The following is a 20,843-nucleotide window of genomic DNA, read 5'->3' as shown; positions in this document are numbered from 1 at the left end:
AGAAAATCAATATACGATTAAAGTTACAATATATTCACTTATTATGCACCAAAAAAATGAACTTCCACGGTCTGAGGAAGCTGATTTAGAGCAGGTGTGTAGATGGACAAAGGAGGAAATACACAGAAATGAACTCAGTCCGGTCTACCAACAGTCTGAGGACATCTGGACTCAGTACCAGACTGTGACAGTAAGGTCTGTAACCGCTCATCTCTCCTCTAAATCTACTGTAACCCTCAGTGTGTTTTCACCAGCAGCGTCCTGTAACTTCCTTTATCACTTTTTCCACAATGTTATATATTGACCTGCTGGTTCAGTATATGGAGAGGTTTTCTATCGGTGGTTGGTGTCAAACATATTCTGAAACAGCGTCCTGCCTGGAGCTCTCTGCTGAGTCCTAGTTTACCCAGTATTGACTCAGCCCTGATAGAGAGAGAGACAGACAGAGAGAGACAGACAGACAGTCAGATAGAAAGCTTTCCTCTTTGCTGAGTTTGTTCCATTCACTCGTAGTTGGAGCTCCAGTGGCATGTTTCCATTGATGCAACCCTCCGAGCAGCTCACACCTTTACTGCTTTCACTCGTTGCAGCTAACATCTGATCCAGGTAGGTGGTCTAATAGTCTTATATATCCATCTGTCTACTGTCCCATCCTGGTTTTAGTTTTCCTCTCTCTCAGTCTCGTCTCAACCGTTTCATGTTGTCAGCCCGTTGGGTCAGAGATGTTTTCCTTCCTCAGCTGCAGGTGACACAGTCAGTGCTGTGTAGGAGAAACACTACTAGACATGTTGGTGCTCTGGACAATCTCTCGGTTCTCATCCACTGATGTACTGATGTCTGACAGCCAGTCCTGATGTCTTATCTTAACACCTCACCGTGTGTCAGATCGGTCTAATACTCCCAGTTTGGAGCTGTGATGGTTTCATGTTGTCAGGGTTGGAGGGTCTAGTTCCCCTGCCTGTGCTCATTCTCATGTAAAATGTATTTTTTATTAGGTATGTACCGTATGTATTACCCAGCATTTATAACAGTCTCATATGTGGCTCCATGTATTACCCAGCATTTATAACAGTCTCATCAGTGGCTCCATGTATTACCCAGCATTTATAACAGTCTCATATGTGACTCCATGTATTACCCAGCAGTTATAACAGTCTCATATGTGGCTCCATGTATTACCCAGCAGTTATTACAGGCTCATATGTGACTCCATGTATTACCCAGCATTTATAACAGTCTCATATGTGACTCCATGTATTACCCAGCAGTTATAACAGTCTCATATGTGACTCCATGTATTACCCAGCAGTTATAACAGTTTAGAATGTCACTCCTTGTATTACCCAGCAGTTATAATAGTTCCAGTGTGCCTAGAAGCACAAGGCAAAGCCTTGTGCAAAGCACACTGGTCTATTATTCGACGGGGCTTATTTTCTTCTTCTTCTTCTGCCTAAACTTTGGGGCTACTAGTCCTGCAGCGTTGCCAGCACATGTACAAAAAGTACATCAAAACGTGCGGAATGATCGGGAATCGTGTGCTATGACCTGACTAAGAGATTCGTGCAGCGGTTTCCGAGAAAATCGCGCGAAAGCGCGTTTTTTTTGCTCCATTGGAATGCATTGAAAATCGACGTGAAGAGTGCTCAAAAGCACTCCTCTTTGGGGCCATACAGAGTCGCCATATTTTAACATAGAAACGTGATTAAAAGTTTAAATGGGTCACGAGACTTGTGACTTTATTTGGCCAAATGGGAATTTTTTGATAGCTGGCACGGTTTTCACGAAATCGCAGTTTACGTTTTGTGAAATTTTCAGACCGTTTCAGATTTTATAATGGGTGTGTATTGCGTGGGTCGTTAAGGGCTAGAGCGCGTGATGTCAGAGCTAGAGTGGAGCACAATTTTAAAATCTTTTGGAAATTATCCGAACAAATTGCTCCTTAGCCCACAACGTCCACTCCTCATACACAATTAATACATCAAAATGTAGGTATTGTTGTGCCGGTCGCAGCCATGTAGTTATGGAATCAGTCGGATTTACATATTTAGCGACACATGCCTGAACGTGAGAGCAACTGCAGGCTTCGCTCCCATAGGGCCCCATATTAAATTTCACAGAATTTTTTGGATCAGAGAAAAAAGTTAGTACTTTTCGAAACTGCCGCCGAGGTCACATTTTTGAAACTACAGACCCAAATGTCGCACCATTTGTTCATCAGAGACTCCTAACTGGTCTCATGAACAATCTAAGCGATAGGAGTCACGGTTTCTGTCGTAGAAGCACTTTTATGACATGTACGTCTCTGGTTAACTCCTATTATAAACTGCCCCACTGCAGCAGTGGCCAATCACCACGGCAACTTTCGATTGCTGCTAGACAGCTGATTCACATTAGCCAATCAGTGCAGGCTGACTAACACACACACACACACACACACACTATTTACTGTATCACGTCTTTTCAGTGAGCCAGCATGCTCTAAACCAGGGCTTCAATGGATCAGGGCCGTAATTAATGTGATCAATTACACCTGTGATTAAAAGCCCCCAACTCTCATTGTATGATAACAGGAAACTAGGTATTCACCTACTTTTCAAAATAAAGTCCCTCAACTCTTACTGTATGTTAACAGGAAACTAAACACTCCTCACGGCTCCCCAATCACCATGGCAACCACTGACAGGCACACACGCAGCGAAAGGGCCTACAGTGATGACGTCACTATGGACCTCAGACAGTCTGAATCTGCCCCCCCCCCCCCCCTCTCCACACACACACCACCCCTAGCCCCCACCCATCCCCCCAGCACCAGGCACACTGGTCAAAATTTCTTGCGAAATTTTCTAGTTTAGAATGTCACTCCATTTATTACCCAGCAGTTATAACAGTCTCATATGTGACTCCATGTATTACCCAGCAGTTATAACAGTTTAGAATGTCAGTCCTTGTATTACCCAGAAGTTATAATAGTTTAGAATGTCACTTATAACAGTCTCATATGTGGCTCCATGTATTACCCAGCAGTTATAACAGTCTCATATGTGACTCCATGTATTACCCAGCAGTTATTACAGGCTCATATGTGGCTGCATGTATTACCCAGCAGTTATTACAGGCTCATATGTGACTCCATGTATTACCCAGCAGTTATAACAGTCTCATATGTGGCTCCATGTATTACCCAGCAGTTATAACAGTTTAGAATGTCACTCCTTGTATTACCCAGAAGTTATAATAGTTTAGAATGTCACTCCATTTATTACCCAGCAGTTATAACAGTCTCATATGTGAGTCCATGAATTACCCAGCATTTATAACAGTCTCATATGTGGCTCCATGTATTACCCAGCAGTTATAACAGTCTCATATGTGGCTCCATGTATTACCCAGCAGTTATTACAGGCTCATATGTAGCTCCATGTATTACCCAGCAGTTATTACAGGCTCATATGTGACTCCATGTATTACCCAGCAGTTATAACAGGCTCATATGTAGCTCCATGTATTACCCAGCAGTTATTACAGGCTCATATGTGACTCCATGTATTACCCAGCAGTTATTACAGGCTCATATGTAGCTCCATGTATTACCCAGCAGTTATTACAGGCTCATATGTGGCTCCATGTATTACCCAGCAGTTATAACAGTTTAGAATGTCACTCCTTGTATTACCCAGAAGTTATAATAGTTTAGAATGTCACTCCATTTATTACCCAGCAGTTATAACAGTCTCATATGTGAGTCCATGAATTACCCAGCATTTATAACAGTCTCATATGTGGCTCCATGTATTACCCAGCAGTTATAACAGTCTCATATGTGGCTCCATGTATTACCCAGCAGTTATTACAGGCTCATATGTAGCTCCATGTATTACCCAGCAGTTATTACAGGCTCATATGTGACTCCATGTATTACCCAGCAGTTATAACAGGCTCATATGTAGCTCCATGTATTACCCAGCAGTTATTACAGGCTCATATGTGGCTCCATGTATTACCCAGCAGTTATAACAGTCTCATATGTGACTCCGGCCTCCGTTGGTAGAGATAAAGTTCATTAAACAGGCTTTTAAAATGTTTCTGAGGAGTTGATGGAGCGTAGCTACAGTAATGTCTTTAAAGTCACTGAAGCAATAATGAGCTCCACTTCTCCTAATAACCATAATCTCTCTCACACTTTATCTACACACACACACACACACACACACACACACACACACACACACGCTGCACATATTAGAAATAGCACTGTGTGTGTGTGTGTGTGTGTGTGTGTGTGTCTATATAGAGTACTGTATTACCTATACAGTACTATGTGTGATTTTGTTGGAGGAGTTCATATGTTAATTCTTGTTTATTGTGCATGAATGTTGTGATTTGCAGAAATCTGTAAATGATGAATGTTTAGAATTGAATCACATTGTCTTTATTTTCTTAAAGTAGTCAAACAGTTGTCATGTAGTGAAATAATATCAGTGTCATAGTTCCACTTTTCCTTGATTTTCTTCAAACAAGGCTGAAATGTTTTCTAGAATAGTTTATAGTATACCAGACCACTTCAGGTTGATTTGAATGTCATACGAGGTCAGTAGTGTCTCCACGTTGGCAGATGTTTTCAGATGTTTCCAAATGTTTTCAGACAGAATGAGCTGTTTGTTTTCACGGGATGATTATATTCACATTTTTGCCAGTTGGTGTTCACCGGACTTTGTGTTGATCTGCACACCGACTGGCAGAGCACATGAGCACATTATCCCATGTGCACATGTGCATGTTTGTATGTGTGTGAGTGTGTGGTGTGGTGGGGTTTGGAGGCAGGGCGAGCCCATCGATCAGGCCGTGGGGGGGGGGAGGGGACATGCCTGCAGCTCCAGTTGCCTACTGGGCGTGAAGGACACTGATGTGACAGAACTAATTACAGAGGAGGAGAGACACAACTAAAAACATCCACAGCAGCAGCTAAGCAGGGCTCTGCTGGGCTCCACCCGTCCTCCACCTCCACCCATCCTCCATCTCCACCCATTCTATACCTCCACCAATCCTCCACCTCAACCATCCTCCATCTCAACCATCCTCCATCTCCACCAATCCTCCATCTCAACCATCTTCCACCTTCACCCATCCTCCACCTCAAACCATCCTCCACCTCAACCTATCCTCCACCTCAACCATCTTCCACCTCCACCCATCCTCCATCTCAACCATCCTCCATCCTTCACCTCAACCATCCTCCACCTCAAACCATCCTCGACCTCAACCTATCCTCCACCTCAACCATCCTCCATCTCAACCATCCTCCACCCATCCTCAATCTCAGCCATCCTCCACCCATCCTCCACCTCAACCATCCTCCATCTAAACCATCCTCCACCCATCCTTCATCTCAACCATCCTCCATCCTTCACCTCAACCATCCCCCACCTCAAACCATCTTCCACCTCACCATCCTCCACCTCAAACCATCCTCCACCTCAACCCATCCTCCATCTCACCATCCTCCACCTCAACCCATTCTCCACCTCAACCATCCTCCAACTCAACTCATCCTCCACCTCAACCCATCCTCCATCTCAACCATCCTCCATCTCAACCATCCTCCACCTCAAACCATTCTCCATCTCAACCCATCCTCCACCTCAACCATTCTCCACCTCAACCCATTCTCCACCTCAACTCATCCTCCACCTCAACCCATTCTCCACCTCAACCATCCTCCACCTCAACCCATTCTCCACCTCAACCATCCTCCAGCTCAACCATCCTTCACCTCAACCATCCTCCATCCTTCACCTCAACCATTCTCCACCTTAAACCATTCTCCATCCTCAACCTCAACCTATCCTCCACCTCAACCTATCCTCCACCTCAACCACCCGCCACCTCAACCATCCTCGACCTAAAACCATCCTCCATCTCAACCTATCCTCTACCTCAACCATCCTCCATCTCAACCATCCTCCATCCTTCACCTCGACCATCCTTCACCTCAAACCATGCTCCATCTCAACCATCCTGAACCCATCCTCCACCTCACCATCCTCCAGCTCAACCATCCTCCACCTCAACCATTCTCCACCTCAACCATCCTCCACCTCAACCATCCTCCACCTCAACCATCCTCCACTTCAACTCATCCTCCACCTCAACCCATCATCTACCTCAGCCATCCTCCACCTCAACCATCCTCCACCTCAACCCATCCTCCACCTCAACCATCCTCCACCTCAACCATCCTCCACCTCACCATCCTCCACCTCAACCCATCCTCCATCTCAACCATTCTCCACCTTAACCATCCTCCACCTCAACCATCCGCCACCTTAACCAATCCTCCACCTCAACCATCCTCCACCTCACCATCCTCCACCTCAACCCATCCTCCATCTCAACCATTCTCCACCTTAACCATCCTCCACCTCACCATCCTCCATCTCAACCATCCTCCATCTCAACCATCCTCCACCCATCCTCCATCTCAACCATCCTCCACCCATCCTCCACCTCAACCATCCTCCACCCATCCTTCATCTCAACCATCCTCCATCCTTCACCTCGACCATCCCCCACCTCAAACCATCTTCCAACTCACCATCCTCCACCTCAAACCATCCTCCACCTCAACCCATCCTCCATCTCACCATCCTCCATCTCAACCATCCTCCATCCTTCACCTCGACCATCCTTCACCTCAAACCATGCTCCATCTCAACCATCCTCAACCCATCCTCCACCTCACCATCCTCCACCTCACCATCCTCCACCTCAACCCATCCTCCATCTCAACCATCCTCCATCTCAACCATCCTCCACCCATCCTCCATCTCAACCATCCTCCATCTCAACCATCCTCCACCCATCCTCCATCTCAACCATCCTCCACCCATCCTCCACCTCAACCATCCTCCATCTAAACCATCCTCCACCCATCCTTCATCTCAACCATCCTCCATCCTTCACCTCAAACCATGCTCCATCTCAACCATCCTGAACCCATCCTCCACCTCACCATCCTCCAGCTCAACCATCCTCCACCTCAACCATTCTCCACCTCAACCATCCTCCACCTCAACCATCCTCCACCTCAACCATCCTCCACTTCAACTCATCCTCCACCTCAACCCATCATCTACCTCAGCCATCCTCCACCTCAACCATCCTCCACCTCAACCCATCCTCCACCTCAACCATCCTCCACCTCAACCATCCTCCACCTCACCATCCTCCACCTCAACCCATCCTCCATCTCAACCATTCTCCACCTTAACCATCCTCCACCTCAACCATCCGCCACCTTAACCAATCCTCCACCTCAACCATCCTCCACCTCACCATCCTCCACCTCAACCCATCCTCCATCTCAACCATTCTCCACCTTAACCATCCTCCACCTCACCATCCTCCATCTCAACCATCCTCCACCCATCCTCCATCTCAACCATCCTCCACCCATCCTCCACCTCAACCATCCTCCATCTAAACCATCCTCCACCCATCCTTCATCTCAACCATCCTCCATCCTTCACCTCGACCATCCCCCACCTCAAACCATCTTCCAACTCACCATCCTCCACCTCAAACCATCCTCCACCTCAACCCATCCTCCATCTCACCATCCTCCATCTCAACCATCCTCCATCCTTCACCTCGACCATCCTTCACCTCAAACCATGCTCCATCTCAACCATCCTCAACCCATCCTCCACCTCACCATCCTCCACCTCAACCCATCCTCCACCTCAACCCATCCTCCACCTCACCATCCTCCACCTCAACCCATCCTCCATCTCAACCATCCTCCATCTCAACCATCCTCCACCCATCCTCCATCTCAACCATCCTCCACCCATCCTCCACCTCAACCATCCTCCATCTAAACCATCCTCCACCCATCCTTCATCTCAACCATCCTCCATCCTTCACCTCGACCATCCCCCACCTCAACCCATCCTCCATCTCACCATCCTCCACCTCAACCATCCTCCATCTCAACCATCCTCCATCCTTCAACTCGACCATCCTTCACCTCAAACCATGCTCCATCTCAACCATCCTCAACCCATCCTCCACCTCACCATCCTCCACCTCAACCCATCCTCCACCTCAACCCATCCTCCACCTCACCATCCTCCACCTCACCATCCTCCACCTCAACCCATCCTCCATCTCAACCATCCTCCATCTCAACCATCCTCCACCCATCCTCCATCTCAACCATCCTCCACCCATCCTCCACCTCAACCATCCTCCATCTAAACCATCCTCAACCCATCCTCCACCTCAACCCATCCCCCACCTCAAACCATCTTCCAACTCACCATCCTCCACCTCAACCCATCCTCCATCTCACCATCCTCCATCTAAACCATCCTCCACCCATCCTTCATCTCAACCATCCTCCATCCTTCACCTCGACCATCCCCCACCTCAACCCATCCTCCATCTCACCATCCTCCACCTCAACCATCCTCCATCTCAACCATCCTCCATCCTTCACCTCGACCATCCTTCACCTCAAACCATGCTCCATCTCAACCATCCTCAACCCATCCTCCACCTCACCATCCTCCACCTCACCATCCTCCACCTCAACCCATCCTCCATCTCAACCATCCTCCATCTCAACCATCCTCCACCCATCCTCCATCTCAACCATCCTCCATCTCAACCATCCTCCACCCATCCTCCATCTCAACCATCCTCCACCCATCCTCCACCTCAACCATCCTCCATCTAAACCATCCTCCACCCATCCTTCATCTCAACCATCCTCCATCCTTCACCTCAAACCATGCTCCATCTCAACCATCCTGAACCCATCCTCCACCTCACCATCCTCCAGCTCAACCATCCTCCACCTCAACCATTCTCCACCTCAACCATCCTCCACCTCAACCATCCTCCACCTCAACCATCCTCCACTTCAACTCATCCTCCACCTCAACCCATCATCTACCTCAGCCATCCTCCACCTCAACCATCCTCCACCTCAACCCATCCTCCACCTCAACCATCCTCCACCTCAACCATCCTCCACCTCACCATCCTCCACCTCAACCCATCCTCCATCTCAACCATTCTCCACCTTAACCATCCTCCACCTCAACCATCCGCCACCTTAACCAATCCTCCACCTCAACCATCCTCCACCTCACCATCCTCCACCTCAACCCATCCTCCATCTCAACCATTCTCCACCTTAACCATCCTCCACCTCACCATCCTCCATCTCAACCATCCTCCACCCATCCTCCATCTCAACCATCCTCCACCCATCCTCCACCTCAACCATCCTCCATCTAAACCATCCTCCACCCATCCTTCATCTCAACCATCCTCCATCCTTCACCTCGACCATCCCCCACCTCAAACCATCTTCCAACTCACCATCCTCCACCTCAAACCATCCTCCACCTCAACCCATCCTCCATCTCACCATCCTCCATCTCAACCATCCTCCATCCTTCACCTCGACCATCCTTCACCTCAAACCATGCTCCATCTCAACCATCCTCAACCCATCCTCCACCTCACCATCCTCCACCTCAACCCATCCTCCACCTCAACCCATCCTCCACCTCACCATCCTCCACCTCAACCCATCCTCCATCTCAACCATCCTCCATCTCAACCATCCTCCACCCATCCTCCATCTCAACCATCCTCCACCCATCCTCCACCTCAACCATCCTCCATCTAAACCATCCTCCACCCATCCTTCATCTCAACCATCCTCCATCCTTCACCTCGACCATCCCCCACCTCAACCCATCCTCCATCTCACCATCCTCCACCTCAACCATCCTCCATCTCAACCATCCTCCATCCTTCAACTCGACCATCCTTCACCTCAAACCATGCTCCATCTCAACCATCCTCAACCCATCCTCCACCTCACCATCCTCCACCTCAACCCATCCTCCACCTCAACCCATCCTCCACCTCACCATCCTCCACCTCACCATCCTCCACCTCAACCCATCCTCCATCTCAACCATCCTCCATCTCAACCATCCTCCACCCATCCTCCATCTCAACCATCCTCCACCCATCCTCCACCTCAACCATCCTCCATCTAAACCATCCTCAACCCATCCTCCACCTCAACCCATCCCCCACCTCAAACCATCTTCCAACTCACCATCCTCCACCTCAACCCATCCTCCATCTCACCATCCTCCATCTAAACCATCCTCCACCCATCCTTCATCTCAACCATCCTCCATCCTTCACCTCGACCATCCCCCACCTCAACCCATCCTCCATCTCACCATCCTCCACCTCAACCATCCTCCATCTCAACCATCCTCCATCCTTCACCTCGACCATCCTTCACCTCAAACCATGCTCCATCTCAACCATCCTCAACCCATCCTCCACCTCAACCCATCCTCCACCTCAACCCATCCTCCATTTCACCATCCTCCACTTCAACCCATTCTCTACCTCAACCATCCTCCAACCCAACTCATCCTCCACCTCAACCCATCCTCCATCTCAACCATCCTCCATCTCAACCATCCTCCACCTCACACCATTCTCCATCTCAACCCATAATCCACCTCAACCATCCTCCACCTCAACCCATTCTCCACCTCAACTCATCCTCCACCTCAACCCATCCTCCATCTCAACCATCCTCCACCTCAACCCATTCTCCACCTCAACCATCCTCCACCTCAACACATTCTCCACCTCAACCATCCTCCAGCTCAACCATCCTTCACCTCAACCATCCTCCATCCTTAACCTCAACCATTCTCCACCTCAAACCATCCTCCATCTCAATCTATACTCCACCTCAACCTATCCTCCACCTCAACCATTCTCCATCCTCAACCTCAACCTATCCTCCACCTCAACCACCCTCCACCTCAACCATCCTCAACCTAAAACCATCCTCCATCTCAACCTATCCTCTACCTCAACCATCCTCCATCTCAACCATCCTCCATCCTTCACCTCAAACCATGCTCCATCTCAACCATCCTCAACCCATCCTCCACCTCAACCCATCCTCCACCTCACCATCCTCCACCTCAACCATCCTCCACCTCAACCATCCTCCACCTCAACTCATCCTCCACCTCAACCCATCATCCACCTCAGACATCCTCCACCTCAACCATCCTCCACCTCAACCCATCCTCCACCTCAACCATCCTCCACCTTAACCCATCCTCCACCTCAACCATCCTCCACCTCACCATCCTCCACCTCAACCCATCCTCCATCTCAACCATTTTCCACCTTAACCATCCTCCACCTCAACCATCCTCCACCTTAATCCATCCTCCACCTCAACCATCCTCCACCTCACCATCCTCCACCTCAACCCATCCTCCATCTCAACCATTCTCCACCTTAACCATCCTCCACATCACCATCCTCCACCTCAACCCATCCTCCACCTCAACCATCCTCCACCTTAACCCATCCTCCACCTCAACCATCCTCCACCTCACCATCCTCCACCTCAACCCATCCTCCATCTCAACCATTTTCCACCTTAACCATCCTCCACCTCAACCATCCTCCACCTTAATCCATCCTCCACCTCAACCATCCTCCACCTCACCATCCTCCACCTCAACCCATCCTCCATCTCAACCATTCTCCACCTTAACCATCCTCCACCTCAACCATCCTCCACCTCAACTCATCCTCCACCAGCCATGTTACACCTTCCAGCAACAGTCCAACACGGTCCAACATGATCATCCACAGAGAGTCAAGTTAAAAGAAAAGGATGTAAAGAAATGCTTGGAAATGACAGAACCCTAAATACTGAAACTGTATCTCAATAATTTACTACAAATAAATTTCCGTGTTATTTCAAAACAGAAGAAACAGCAGTAACAAATATACAGTTACTTTTATTTCCCTCCAGCAGTGGACAGTTATCATATGATGATGATGATGATGATGCACAGGGTAGATGTCATGGCCAAAGGCTCCACTGTGTGCACATAGCCTCCTATTGTGGATATCAGGAGTATTTTAGAAACAGATTCCCTTTCAAGAGGTAGAAAACCCATTTGGCACACTTTGGGTATCCAAGTGGCCAAATGGAGAGTCCACCTGGTCCTATCCTGACTAAAACTTTTGTAGAATCTATGTGCTTTGTCTTATTTATATCTGCTTTGGCACAGTTGTAGTCGAGGAGTTGCTGAATGGATTCAGTGGCATCTCTGTGCATGGCATCATTGCTATAATGGTGTTATCCACTGTCTAATCTAGAAAACATTTTAGGAGAGGATACAAATGTAAATGTTTCCTTTGGTTCATCACAGTTTACTCAGACACAGTAACAGTCACAGTGTTACTGACACTGGGATGAATTCTCAGAGGTCTTACCTATCCATACAGACCAAGACCATGCATAAAGAACTGAGGCCTATACTACGAATCAGGATTTGGCATTAGCGAGATAACTCCAGGGTTAACCCTTCAGTGTTTTCAGTCCTACGTAGGTGGATCACTTCTTACCGGGGTATATCGCCATGGTAACTGATGCTGAACAGCTAACCTGCTCAGGAGCAGGTTATGTTCCAGATACGAGATTAACTCGTATAAAAGCACCGCCTACTGACCAATCAGAGCTCAGTGCGGGGATCGTATGATAATATTACACAAATACAAAGAAGTTACAGTCATAATCAGACTAAAAACAACACAGTTTAAACTGACAGATGAAGAAGTTACAGTCATAATCCAGGCTAAAAACAACACAGTTTAAATTGACAGATGAAGAAGTTACTGTCATAATCAGACAAAAACAACACAGTTTAAACTGACAGATGAAGAAGTTACTGTCATAATCCAGGCTAAAAACAACACAGTTTAAATTGACAGATGCAGGAAGGACAGCTGGATTTATGCCGTGGGTGTTTACCACTTTGAACTATGTTTTTATATATATTTTTTTACTTGCTCTTGAGTCCGTTTCATACCGCCGTAGACGGGGACGTAGCTGAAAAAAGGTTAAAATAGTCATACACGCCACATTGTAATCGATGGATATAATGAGGTGTAATTCATTCATCCTATACATCTAGTAATGCTATTTCAATCTAAACGACAATGTCTGACTTTTGATAGTTCCGTTAAATGAATAAGTCTGTTAATTTACGCATTCACACATCGGGAGTTTTTTCTTTTGCCAGCTGTCCTTCCTGCATTTGGCAGCTTCAACTGTGTTACTTATAGCCTGATTAAGTGTTTAAATTTTTGTATTTGTCTAATATAGTTTACTCCTCCTTTGTAAATTGTGCCGCTCTGCCTGTCTGTCTGCAGTCTGTAGACTTGTCCATGTCTGTGATTGGTCAGATGCCGCAAACCCCTCCCCTTTCATGTGAATATGCTCACAGCCAGACTGAGAAACCCTGGGTTGACTTACCGAGTTGATAACCACCTTCGTAGGACCGTTTAGCAGGATCTCGTTTGTTAGGGTTAGTGAAGCCAGATAAGGAGAAGATACCCTGGGTTGTGTTAAACGCGCTTCGTAGTACAGGCCTCAGGTAGTTGTGGAGCCGCTCTTCATTTATTTTTTGGTATGTCTGTCTAGGAGAACCACTCCTTCCAGCTCCCTAGGGCTAAAGAGGTTAAAGCTTGATATAGACTTGTGTGAAAGCAACTAAGCATCTTCACTGCTTAACTGTTGTTGTAGTTGTAGTTGTTGTTGTTGTTATTGTTGTTGTAGCTGTTGCTGCTGCTGCTGCTGCTGTTGCTGTTGTTGTTGCTGCTGCTGTTGCTGTTGTTGTTGCTGCTGTTGTTGCTGTTGTTGTTGTTGTTGTTGCTGCTGCTGTTGCTGTTGTTGTTGCTGCTGTTGTTGCTGTTGTTGTTGTTGCTGTTGCTGCTGTCGCAGAGGCCTGTACTACGAAGCAGGATTTGCGGTTAGCGAGGTAACTACAGGGTTATCTCAGGGTTTTCCGTCCTACGAAGGTGGATCACTTCTTACCGGGGTAGATCACCATGGTGACTTATGCTGAACAGCTAACCTGCTCCAGAGCAGGTTATGTTCCAGATAAGAGATCAACTCGTATAAAAGCACCGCCTGCTGACCAATCACAGCTCGGTGTGGTGATTGTATTATAATATTACACACATATGAAGAAGTTTAAGTCATAATCAGTCTAAAAACAACACAGTTTAAACTGACAAATGCAGGAAGGACAGCTTTGAATTATATTTCCATACTTATTTTTTAACTTCCTCTTGAGTCCGTTTCACACCGCCGGAGAGGGGGACGCAGCTGAAAGAAGGTTGAAATAGAAATACACGCCACCTTGTTATTACTGGACATGATTGGGTGTAATCCAGTCATTTTTTTATACTTTTAAAAGCTATTTATATCTAGACGAGTATATCTTACTTTTGAGTGTTCTGTTAAATTAGTAAATCTGTTAATTTACGCATTCACACACCAGCATTTTGTTCTTTTGCCAGCTGTCCTTCCTGCATTTGGCAGCTTCAACTGTGTTACTGTTAGTCTGGATTATGTGTTTAACTTCTTCGTATTTGTCTAATATGGTTTTGTCCTTTGTAAAATGTGCCGCTCTGCCTGTCTGTCTGTAAGTCAGTGGACTTGTCCATGTTTGTGATTGGTCAGATGCTGCAAACACCGCGTCTTTCATATGAACACGCTCACAGCCAGAATGAGAAACCCTGGGTTGATTTACCGAGTTGATAACCAGCTTCGTAGGACCGCTTAGCGAGATCTCGTTTGTTAGGGTTAGTGAAGCCAGATAACGAGAAGATACCCTGGGTATGCTGAACTCGCTTCATAATACAGGCCTCTGGTGTTGTTGCTGCTGTTACTGTTATTGTTGGTGTTGTTGATGCTGCTGCTGTTGTTGTTGTCGCTCCTGTTACTGTTGCTGCTGGTGTTGCTGTTGCTGTTGTTGTTGTTGCTGGTGTTACTGTTGCTGTTGTTGTTGTTGTTGCTGTTGCTGTTGCTGCTGTTATTTCAATTAATTTATTATTTTTCATTTAAACCTGTGCTAACTGATCTTTTTGTCCACGTGGAAGCAGCAACATGTCTTTTTTCTGGCCACCTCACAAATGTCAAAATTGACCATTTCAAACTTCCCTCTTGCTTTCTCTCTGTTTAGCTGCTGAATGCTCCGCTATGTTCACCAGCTAGCTGCTAACGTTGTCTTTCTGCTGGTTGGTGCTGAGCTGGTGGTGTTCAGGGGGTTCATCAATATGATGACATCTCTCACATTACACATACTGGTAGTCATTTGATCCATTATTATATTGATTAAAAAACATTTAGTTATTATCAGTGCAGCTTTAAGTGGGCCCATAATGTCCCCTCTCAGTATATAATAATCTCATAGTGTTCTGTAGTCTGCTGGTTGGTCAGGTGGTGGCTCAGCTACATGAGCACAGGTGTGATAATGATGAATGAATAATAACTTGAGAAAAAGGCAGGGACACTTAGATATGCTGCGCTGGGCCCGTTTCAGGGTCCTGGTACGGTGCACTGTGTTATTCACTGGCGTGGTTTACTGGGACAGAAGCATTATTAACATTACTGGATTTACACCTGTGCTTTTCCTGCTTTGAAAAAGGTCAGTAGTCAGGTTAATAAAATAAGTTAGTGGCTTACAACTCTATTACTCTATCGTTTTTATGGAAATACTTTTTAACTGACTGTGTAATGTGAAAGGGGGTCATTGTTTTAGTTTTATCAACACAATCTCACTCCCAACTTGTTAAATACGACAGCTTGCTCAGCAGCCCTACGCTTCAAACATGACACTCTAGGTACCCCTCTAGAGTCAGTTTTGGATGTGTCAGGTTAAACTCATTACATGCGTACAGTAAATGCGTACAGTAAAATTAGTATATTGGTCACGTAAAATAACTACACTTGTTACGGAACTGGCTTTAGTAAATTACTTAAGTTACATAACACAACTACGGTAAAATAAGTCAACGTTGGTTTCACACGGGACACGATCAGCGTCTCCTGGATGAAAGTCCAGTGTTTGTTTGACCCATCCATCCCGTGGATGTATTAAGAGAACTGGTTACAGCGTTGGATGCGGAGCCCCGCTCAAAGTGAAAGTGTCTCAGTGGCGCAAGAAGCCAAAATGGCTCGACTGTCGAGTGATAAAGTACCCAGATCATCCGGTGATCTTCCTCATCCATTGGGCCCATAGAGCAGGTACAGTAGTGTTTCCTTTAACCCCGCCTCCCAGCCCTCGCTCCAGCCTCGGTCTGGGTCTCGTTCACATGAACGGAGGAAGGGAAATAACTCTGGATTCAGCTAATAGCGCGTTTTTAGGACCTGATGATTTAAATAAGGACTGTTAGAGTGTTCATACTGGGAAGTTGATTCACCTCAAAATAAACTGTCTGCTGAGTTACAGACGTCTCTTTCCCAAAGTAAGTCTATGGGAAGGTAAGTAAGTCTTTGGGCCCAATGGCATCACGTGACGGACACAGAGGTTGTAGATGGGTTTACATTAGAGTTAGTTGAAAGCCTGGAGCGTCTCATACAGACACTAAAGGGGCCTCGGTGCGTCGGTATTGGACACTGACCAAGCATCGTGAGGAGTTGGGAGTGAGACCGGGTCGGTTTTATGGCTGCACATTTGGTTCAGTTTCACTGTTCTCAGTGAGACAGACACAGTCACGGTCCAGCAGCGCCAGGCAGCTCTGGTAAAGCCCACTGTGACCTACCTGCCCAACGTTAGAGACTAGCTGCTAAAGAAAGTCAAAGTTAACAAGTTAAACTAAATAAACAATACTAAAAAGAGAATGAATAATGGACCAGAAACACCAAATGCTCCAGATGAAGGCAAATGTTCTCTGGCGTCTGCAGCCAGAAAAGCGTTATGAGCCGAGTGTCTGTTCTTCCCACTATAGCAGGAAAACACTGACTAATGCTTTACATATTTAAGGCTACCGCTGCTAACTTAAAGCCAGCCTACCACACCTGTTTCTTTAAATGCTGAAACTGAACAATATTATCCATGTGTGCTGGAGTCTCACAACATCTGTCCTTTGTCCATGTCTGATCTGTCCTTTTGTGGACACACTTGTATGTTTGAAGTGTGGAAATAACACAGTGTTCATGTTGCAATGATTCGCTGATGTAAACAAGAATCTCCCACTGAGTCTCAGGCCTGGTTCACTTCACTGCTGTCTTGTAATGACTTGAGCGAGTTTCACGTCTCACACTCAAATTCCAACCTGCATCTAGCAGCTCCAGTTCTGTGCATCCTGCTGTGATCTATCTAACCTGCCTCCAGCAGGAACAGGGCGCCCTTAAACTCTGCTGGTGGCGTTCAATGTGTGAACTGGTGTCACGTGCAATAAGTTATCCTCGCATCTGTTTTCCATCGACTCAACCTCCCTTTTAATTATTTCCCCATTGATCTGGACTGAAACCCAACATGCAGGTCAGTGAACAAGAGCTGCTTCTGGACGCATACATAAGTCAGTGAATCACACATGCACACGTGTGTACAGATATGACAACACTAATATATATGTTCATTTACATGTCTTTGGCTTATTTTCCTTGTTTAAGGTTAATACTTGTAGAGAGGTCCCAATATAATATAATGTAATATAATATAATATAATATAATATAATATAATATAACATAACATAACATAACATAACATAATATAATATAATATAAAATTACATAATTTAATATAATATAATATAACATAATATAATATAACATTACATAATATAATATAATATAATATCATATCATATAATATAACAGAACATAACATAATATAATATAATATAATATAATATAATATAATATAATATAATATAACATAATATAATATAACATTACATAATATAATATAATATAATACAACATAACATAACATAATATAATATAACATTACATAATATAATATAATATAACATAATATAATATAACATTACATAATATAATATAATACAACATAACATAACAATATAATATAACATTACATAATATAACATAATATAATATAACATTACATAATATAATATAATATAGTACAACATAACATAACATAATATAATATAACATTACATAATATAATATAATATAATATAACATAATATAATATAGCATCAAATAGTATAATATAACATAATATAATATAACATTACATAATATAATATAATATAACATAATATAATATAGCATAAAATAGTATAATATAACATAATATAATATAACATAATATAATATAACATAACATAATATATATATAAATAATATAATTTACAATGAAATTGTATGATCCGTTTTAGCGATCATGCTTTCAGTCTATAGGCTACCGCTAACACTGCCACTACAATTACTATCATGTACTTACTGATAAGAGCAATCAGAATAACAGGCAAATTGTTAGGGCTGCTGTTTAGGACCCAGAAGCAGACACAGACATAGCTGGGTGTTGTTTGGAAGTCAGGTGGATTTATTGTAATAGAAGGTGATGAGGGACGCTGGAGAAGGCAGAGGACAGGCAGGCTGATAAGCAGGGTGGGATGGCTGGGGGAATGAGCTGAGGCTCAATGAGAGGCTGGCACCTGGAGCACAGGAGAATACAATGTTAGCACAGGAAGCACGAGGAAAAAGCACAAGAATCACTCTAGTAACTACTGGTACAGAGCTGCCGAGAGTATACCACATAGTAGGCAGAACAACCTGGCCACGACTGGCAGGAAAACTGGTGTTCTTGACCTGTGGCTAGATAAGGTTGATTGTAGACAGGTGCAGAGTGCAGAGTGAATAGTGAGACCAGAGGCCTGTACTACGAAGCGAGTCCAACATACCCAGGCTATCTTCTCGTTATCTGGCTTCACTAACCCTAACAACCGAGATCACGCTAAACGATCCTACGAAGGTGGTTATCAACTCGGTAAATCAACCCAGGGTTTCTCAGTCTGGCTGTGAGCGTGTTCACATGAACGGGGCGGTGTCTGCGGCATCTGACCAATCACAGACATGGACAAGTCTACTGACTTCAGACAGACAGGCAGAGAGACACATTTTACAAAGGTAAAAAGAGTAAACTATATTAGACAAATACGAAGAAATTAAACACATAACCCAGACTAAAAGTAACACAGTTGAAGCTGCCAAATGGAGGAACGACAGCTGGCAAAAGAAAAAACTCCCGATGTGTAAATGCGTAAATTAACAGACTTATTAATTTAACGGAACACTCAAAAGTCAGATATAGTCGTCTAAATATAAATAGTTTATAAATGTATAACGGATGAATGGATTACACTTCATTATGCCCATTATCAAGGATACAGCGTCTATGACTATTTCAACCTTTTTTCAGCTTTCCGGCGGTGTGAAACGGACTTGAGCGCAAGTAAAAAAAATAAATATAAAAACATAATTCAAAGGTGTAAACACCCCCAGCATACAGCCAGCTGTCCTTCCTGCACAGACACAGGGGAAAACAGAAAACACAGGAAAACACAGGGAAACCACTGGAGTCACGGCCAGAGCCGGGACACATATTAGTATAATAATATTAGTTATGATCTGAATTTATTGAAATAATGGTGATAATACAGCAATTATAAAAAAAAAATAATATAATAGCTTTATTGTTAACCAAGACATGCCATCAGTTTTATTGTTTACAATATTAGACACATATTATTTTTAAAACGTATCGTACATTTCATGTTTTGAACACAATATCATGTAAGATATGAACATCAATAAGCTAACATTAGCTTATATCGAATAGCTAAATATAACCAACGTTTTGTAAAGATGGAACGTTAACTTGAACAGTTGATAATGTGAAAAATGCTTAAAGGAAAATGTGATATGATCATACTAGTTTTTAATAATTACCTAATAATTGATTGAATCTACCATATCGAAGGACAGACCGCTGATCCAGGAACCGGAAGCAGTGACGTTAACGTATTTAACAGTTTTTCACCAAAATCTTTGGGAAAAGAAAAAAAATCTTAACTTAACGTTACTCCTCGTAGATCATAAACCCTTTAATATAATAATGGGTTGAGAAATGTAGACGTTATAGTGCTTTTTATCCAGGAAAACGGCAGCTCCCCCATTCACTTGTACAGGGTTACAGGTCAGTCTGGCCAGGTCCAATATGGCGCCCACGTTGACGTACGATCCAGGAGTCAATGCAGCGTCTACGTATATATGTCTATGTATATATGTCTATGTATATATGTCTATGTATATATGTTTATGTATATATGTTTATGTATATATGTCTATGTATATATGTCTATGTATATATGTCTATGTATATATGTCTATGTATAAACTGTATGTCTATGTATATATGTCTATGTTCACACTGACTCTAAACTGTCTGTGTTGGTCTCTCTACCAGGATGGACCATGGAGACCGAGGGATGGGCGTCTCTCACCTTCGCTACGAGGAGGAGGAGGGTGAGTGTTTGTGATGGAGTGGCCCTCTGCTAACAGAAACAGGAAATGAAGTCATTACACCCACTTTGTCTCTTAATATTGTCATGAGACCGTCACCGCATCCCACTAACTTCTAGTTTGTGATTTGTTGGAGGACTTGGTGGGTGAGAGCTGTTAATGGACTGCAGACAAGGAGTGAACATTGACAGGAGATTGTTTGTGCACTTTTCTATGAATCTGCTGCATGTTAGAGTGATTCTGTGTCTTCACACTGAGCAGCAGCTCCTCTTCTTTTTACAAACATCCAATATTGGTTTGCGTCTGTTTAGTTATTCCACGTGGAGTTTAGTGTGCAATTAGTTTTAAAGCGACACCATAATTGCCAGCAGATGATCAAACTCACAATATTCAGGTTTTGTTGCAGAACAG

The 20,843-nt window shown here is 44.6% G+C and overlaps 1 protein-coding gene across 1 annotated transcript in view; it reads left to right on the top strand.

Annotated features, from left to right (window-relative positions):
- Positions 1-420: 420 nt before the first annotated feature.
- slc4a5a (solute carrier family 4 member 5a) overlaps positions 421-20,843 on the top strand; it is a 140,519-nt gene continuing 120,096 nt past the window's right edge. The window contains exons 1-2 of the mRNA XM_074637052.1: positions 421-606; positions 20,377-20,435. Of these exons, the coding sequence (XP_074493153.1) occupies positions 20,378-20,435 (58 nt within the window). The 5' untranslated portion in view covers positions 421-606; position 20,377. The remainder of the gene's footprint in view (positions 607-20,376; positions 20,436-20,843) is intronic.

Source organism: Sebastes fasciatus, chromosome 6 (genome assembly GCF_043250625.1).
Source record: "Sebastes fasciatus isolate fSebFas1 chromosome 6, fSebFas1.pri, whole genome shotgun sequence".
Lineage (NCBI taxonomy): Eukaryota > Metazoa > Chordata > Actinopteri > Perciformes > Sebastidae > Sebastes > Sebastes fasciatus.
The sequence above is the reverse complement of the archived record's forward strand: the minus strand, read 5'-3'. Positions and strand labels throughout refer to the sequence as shown.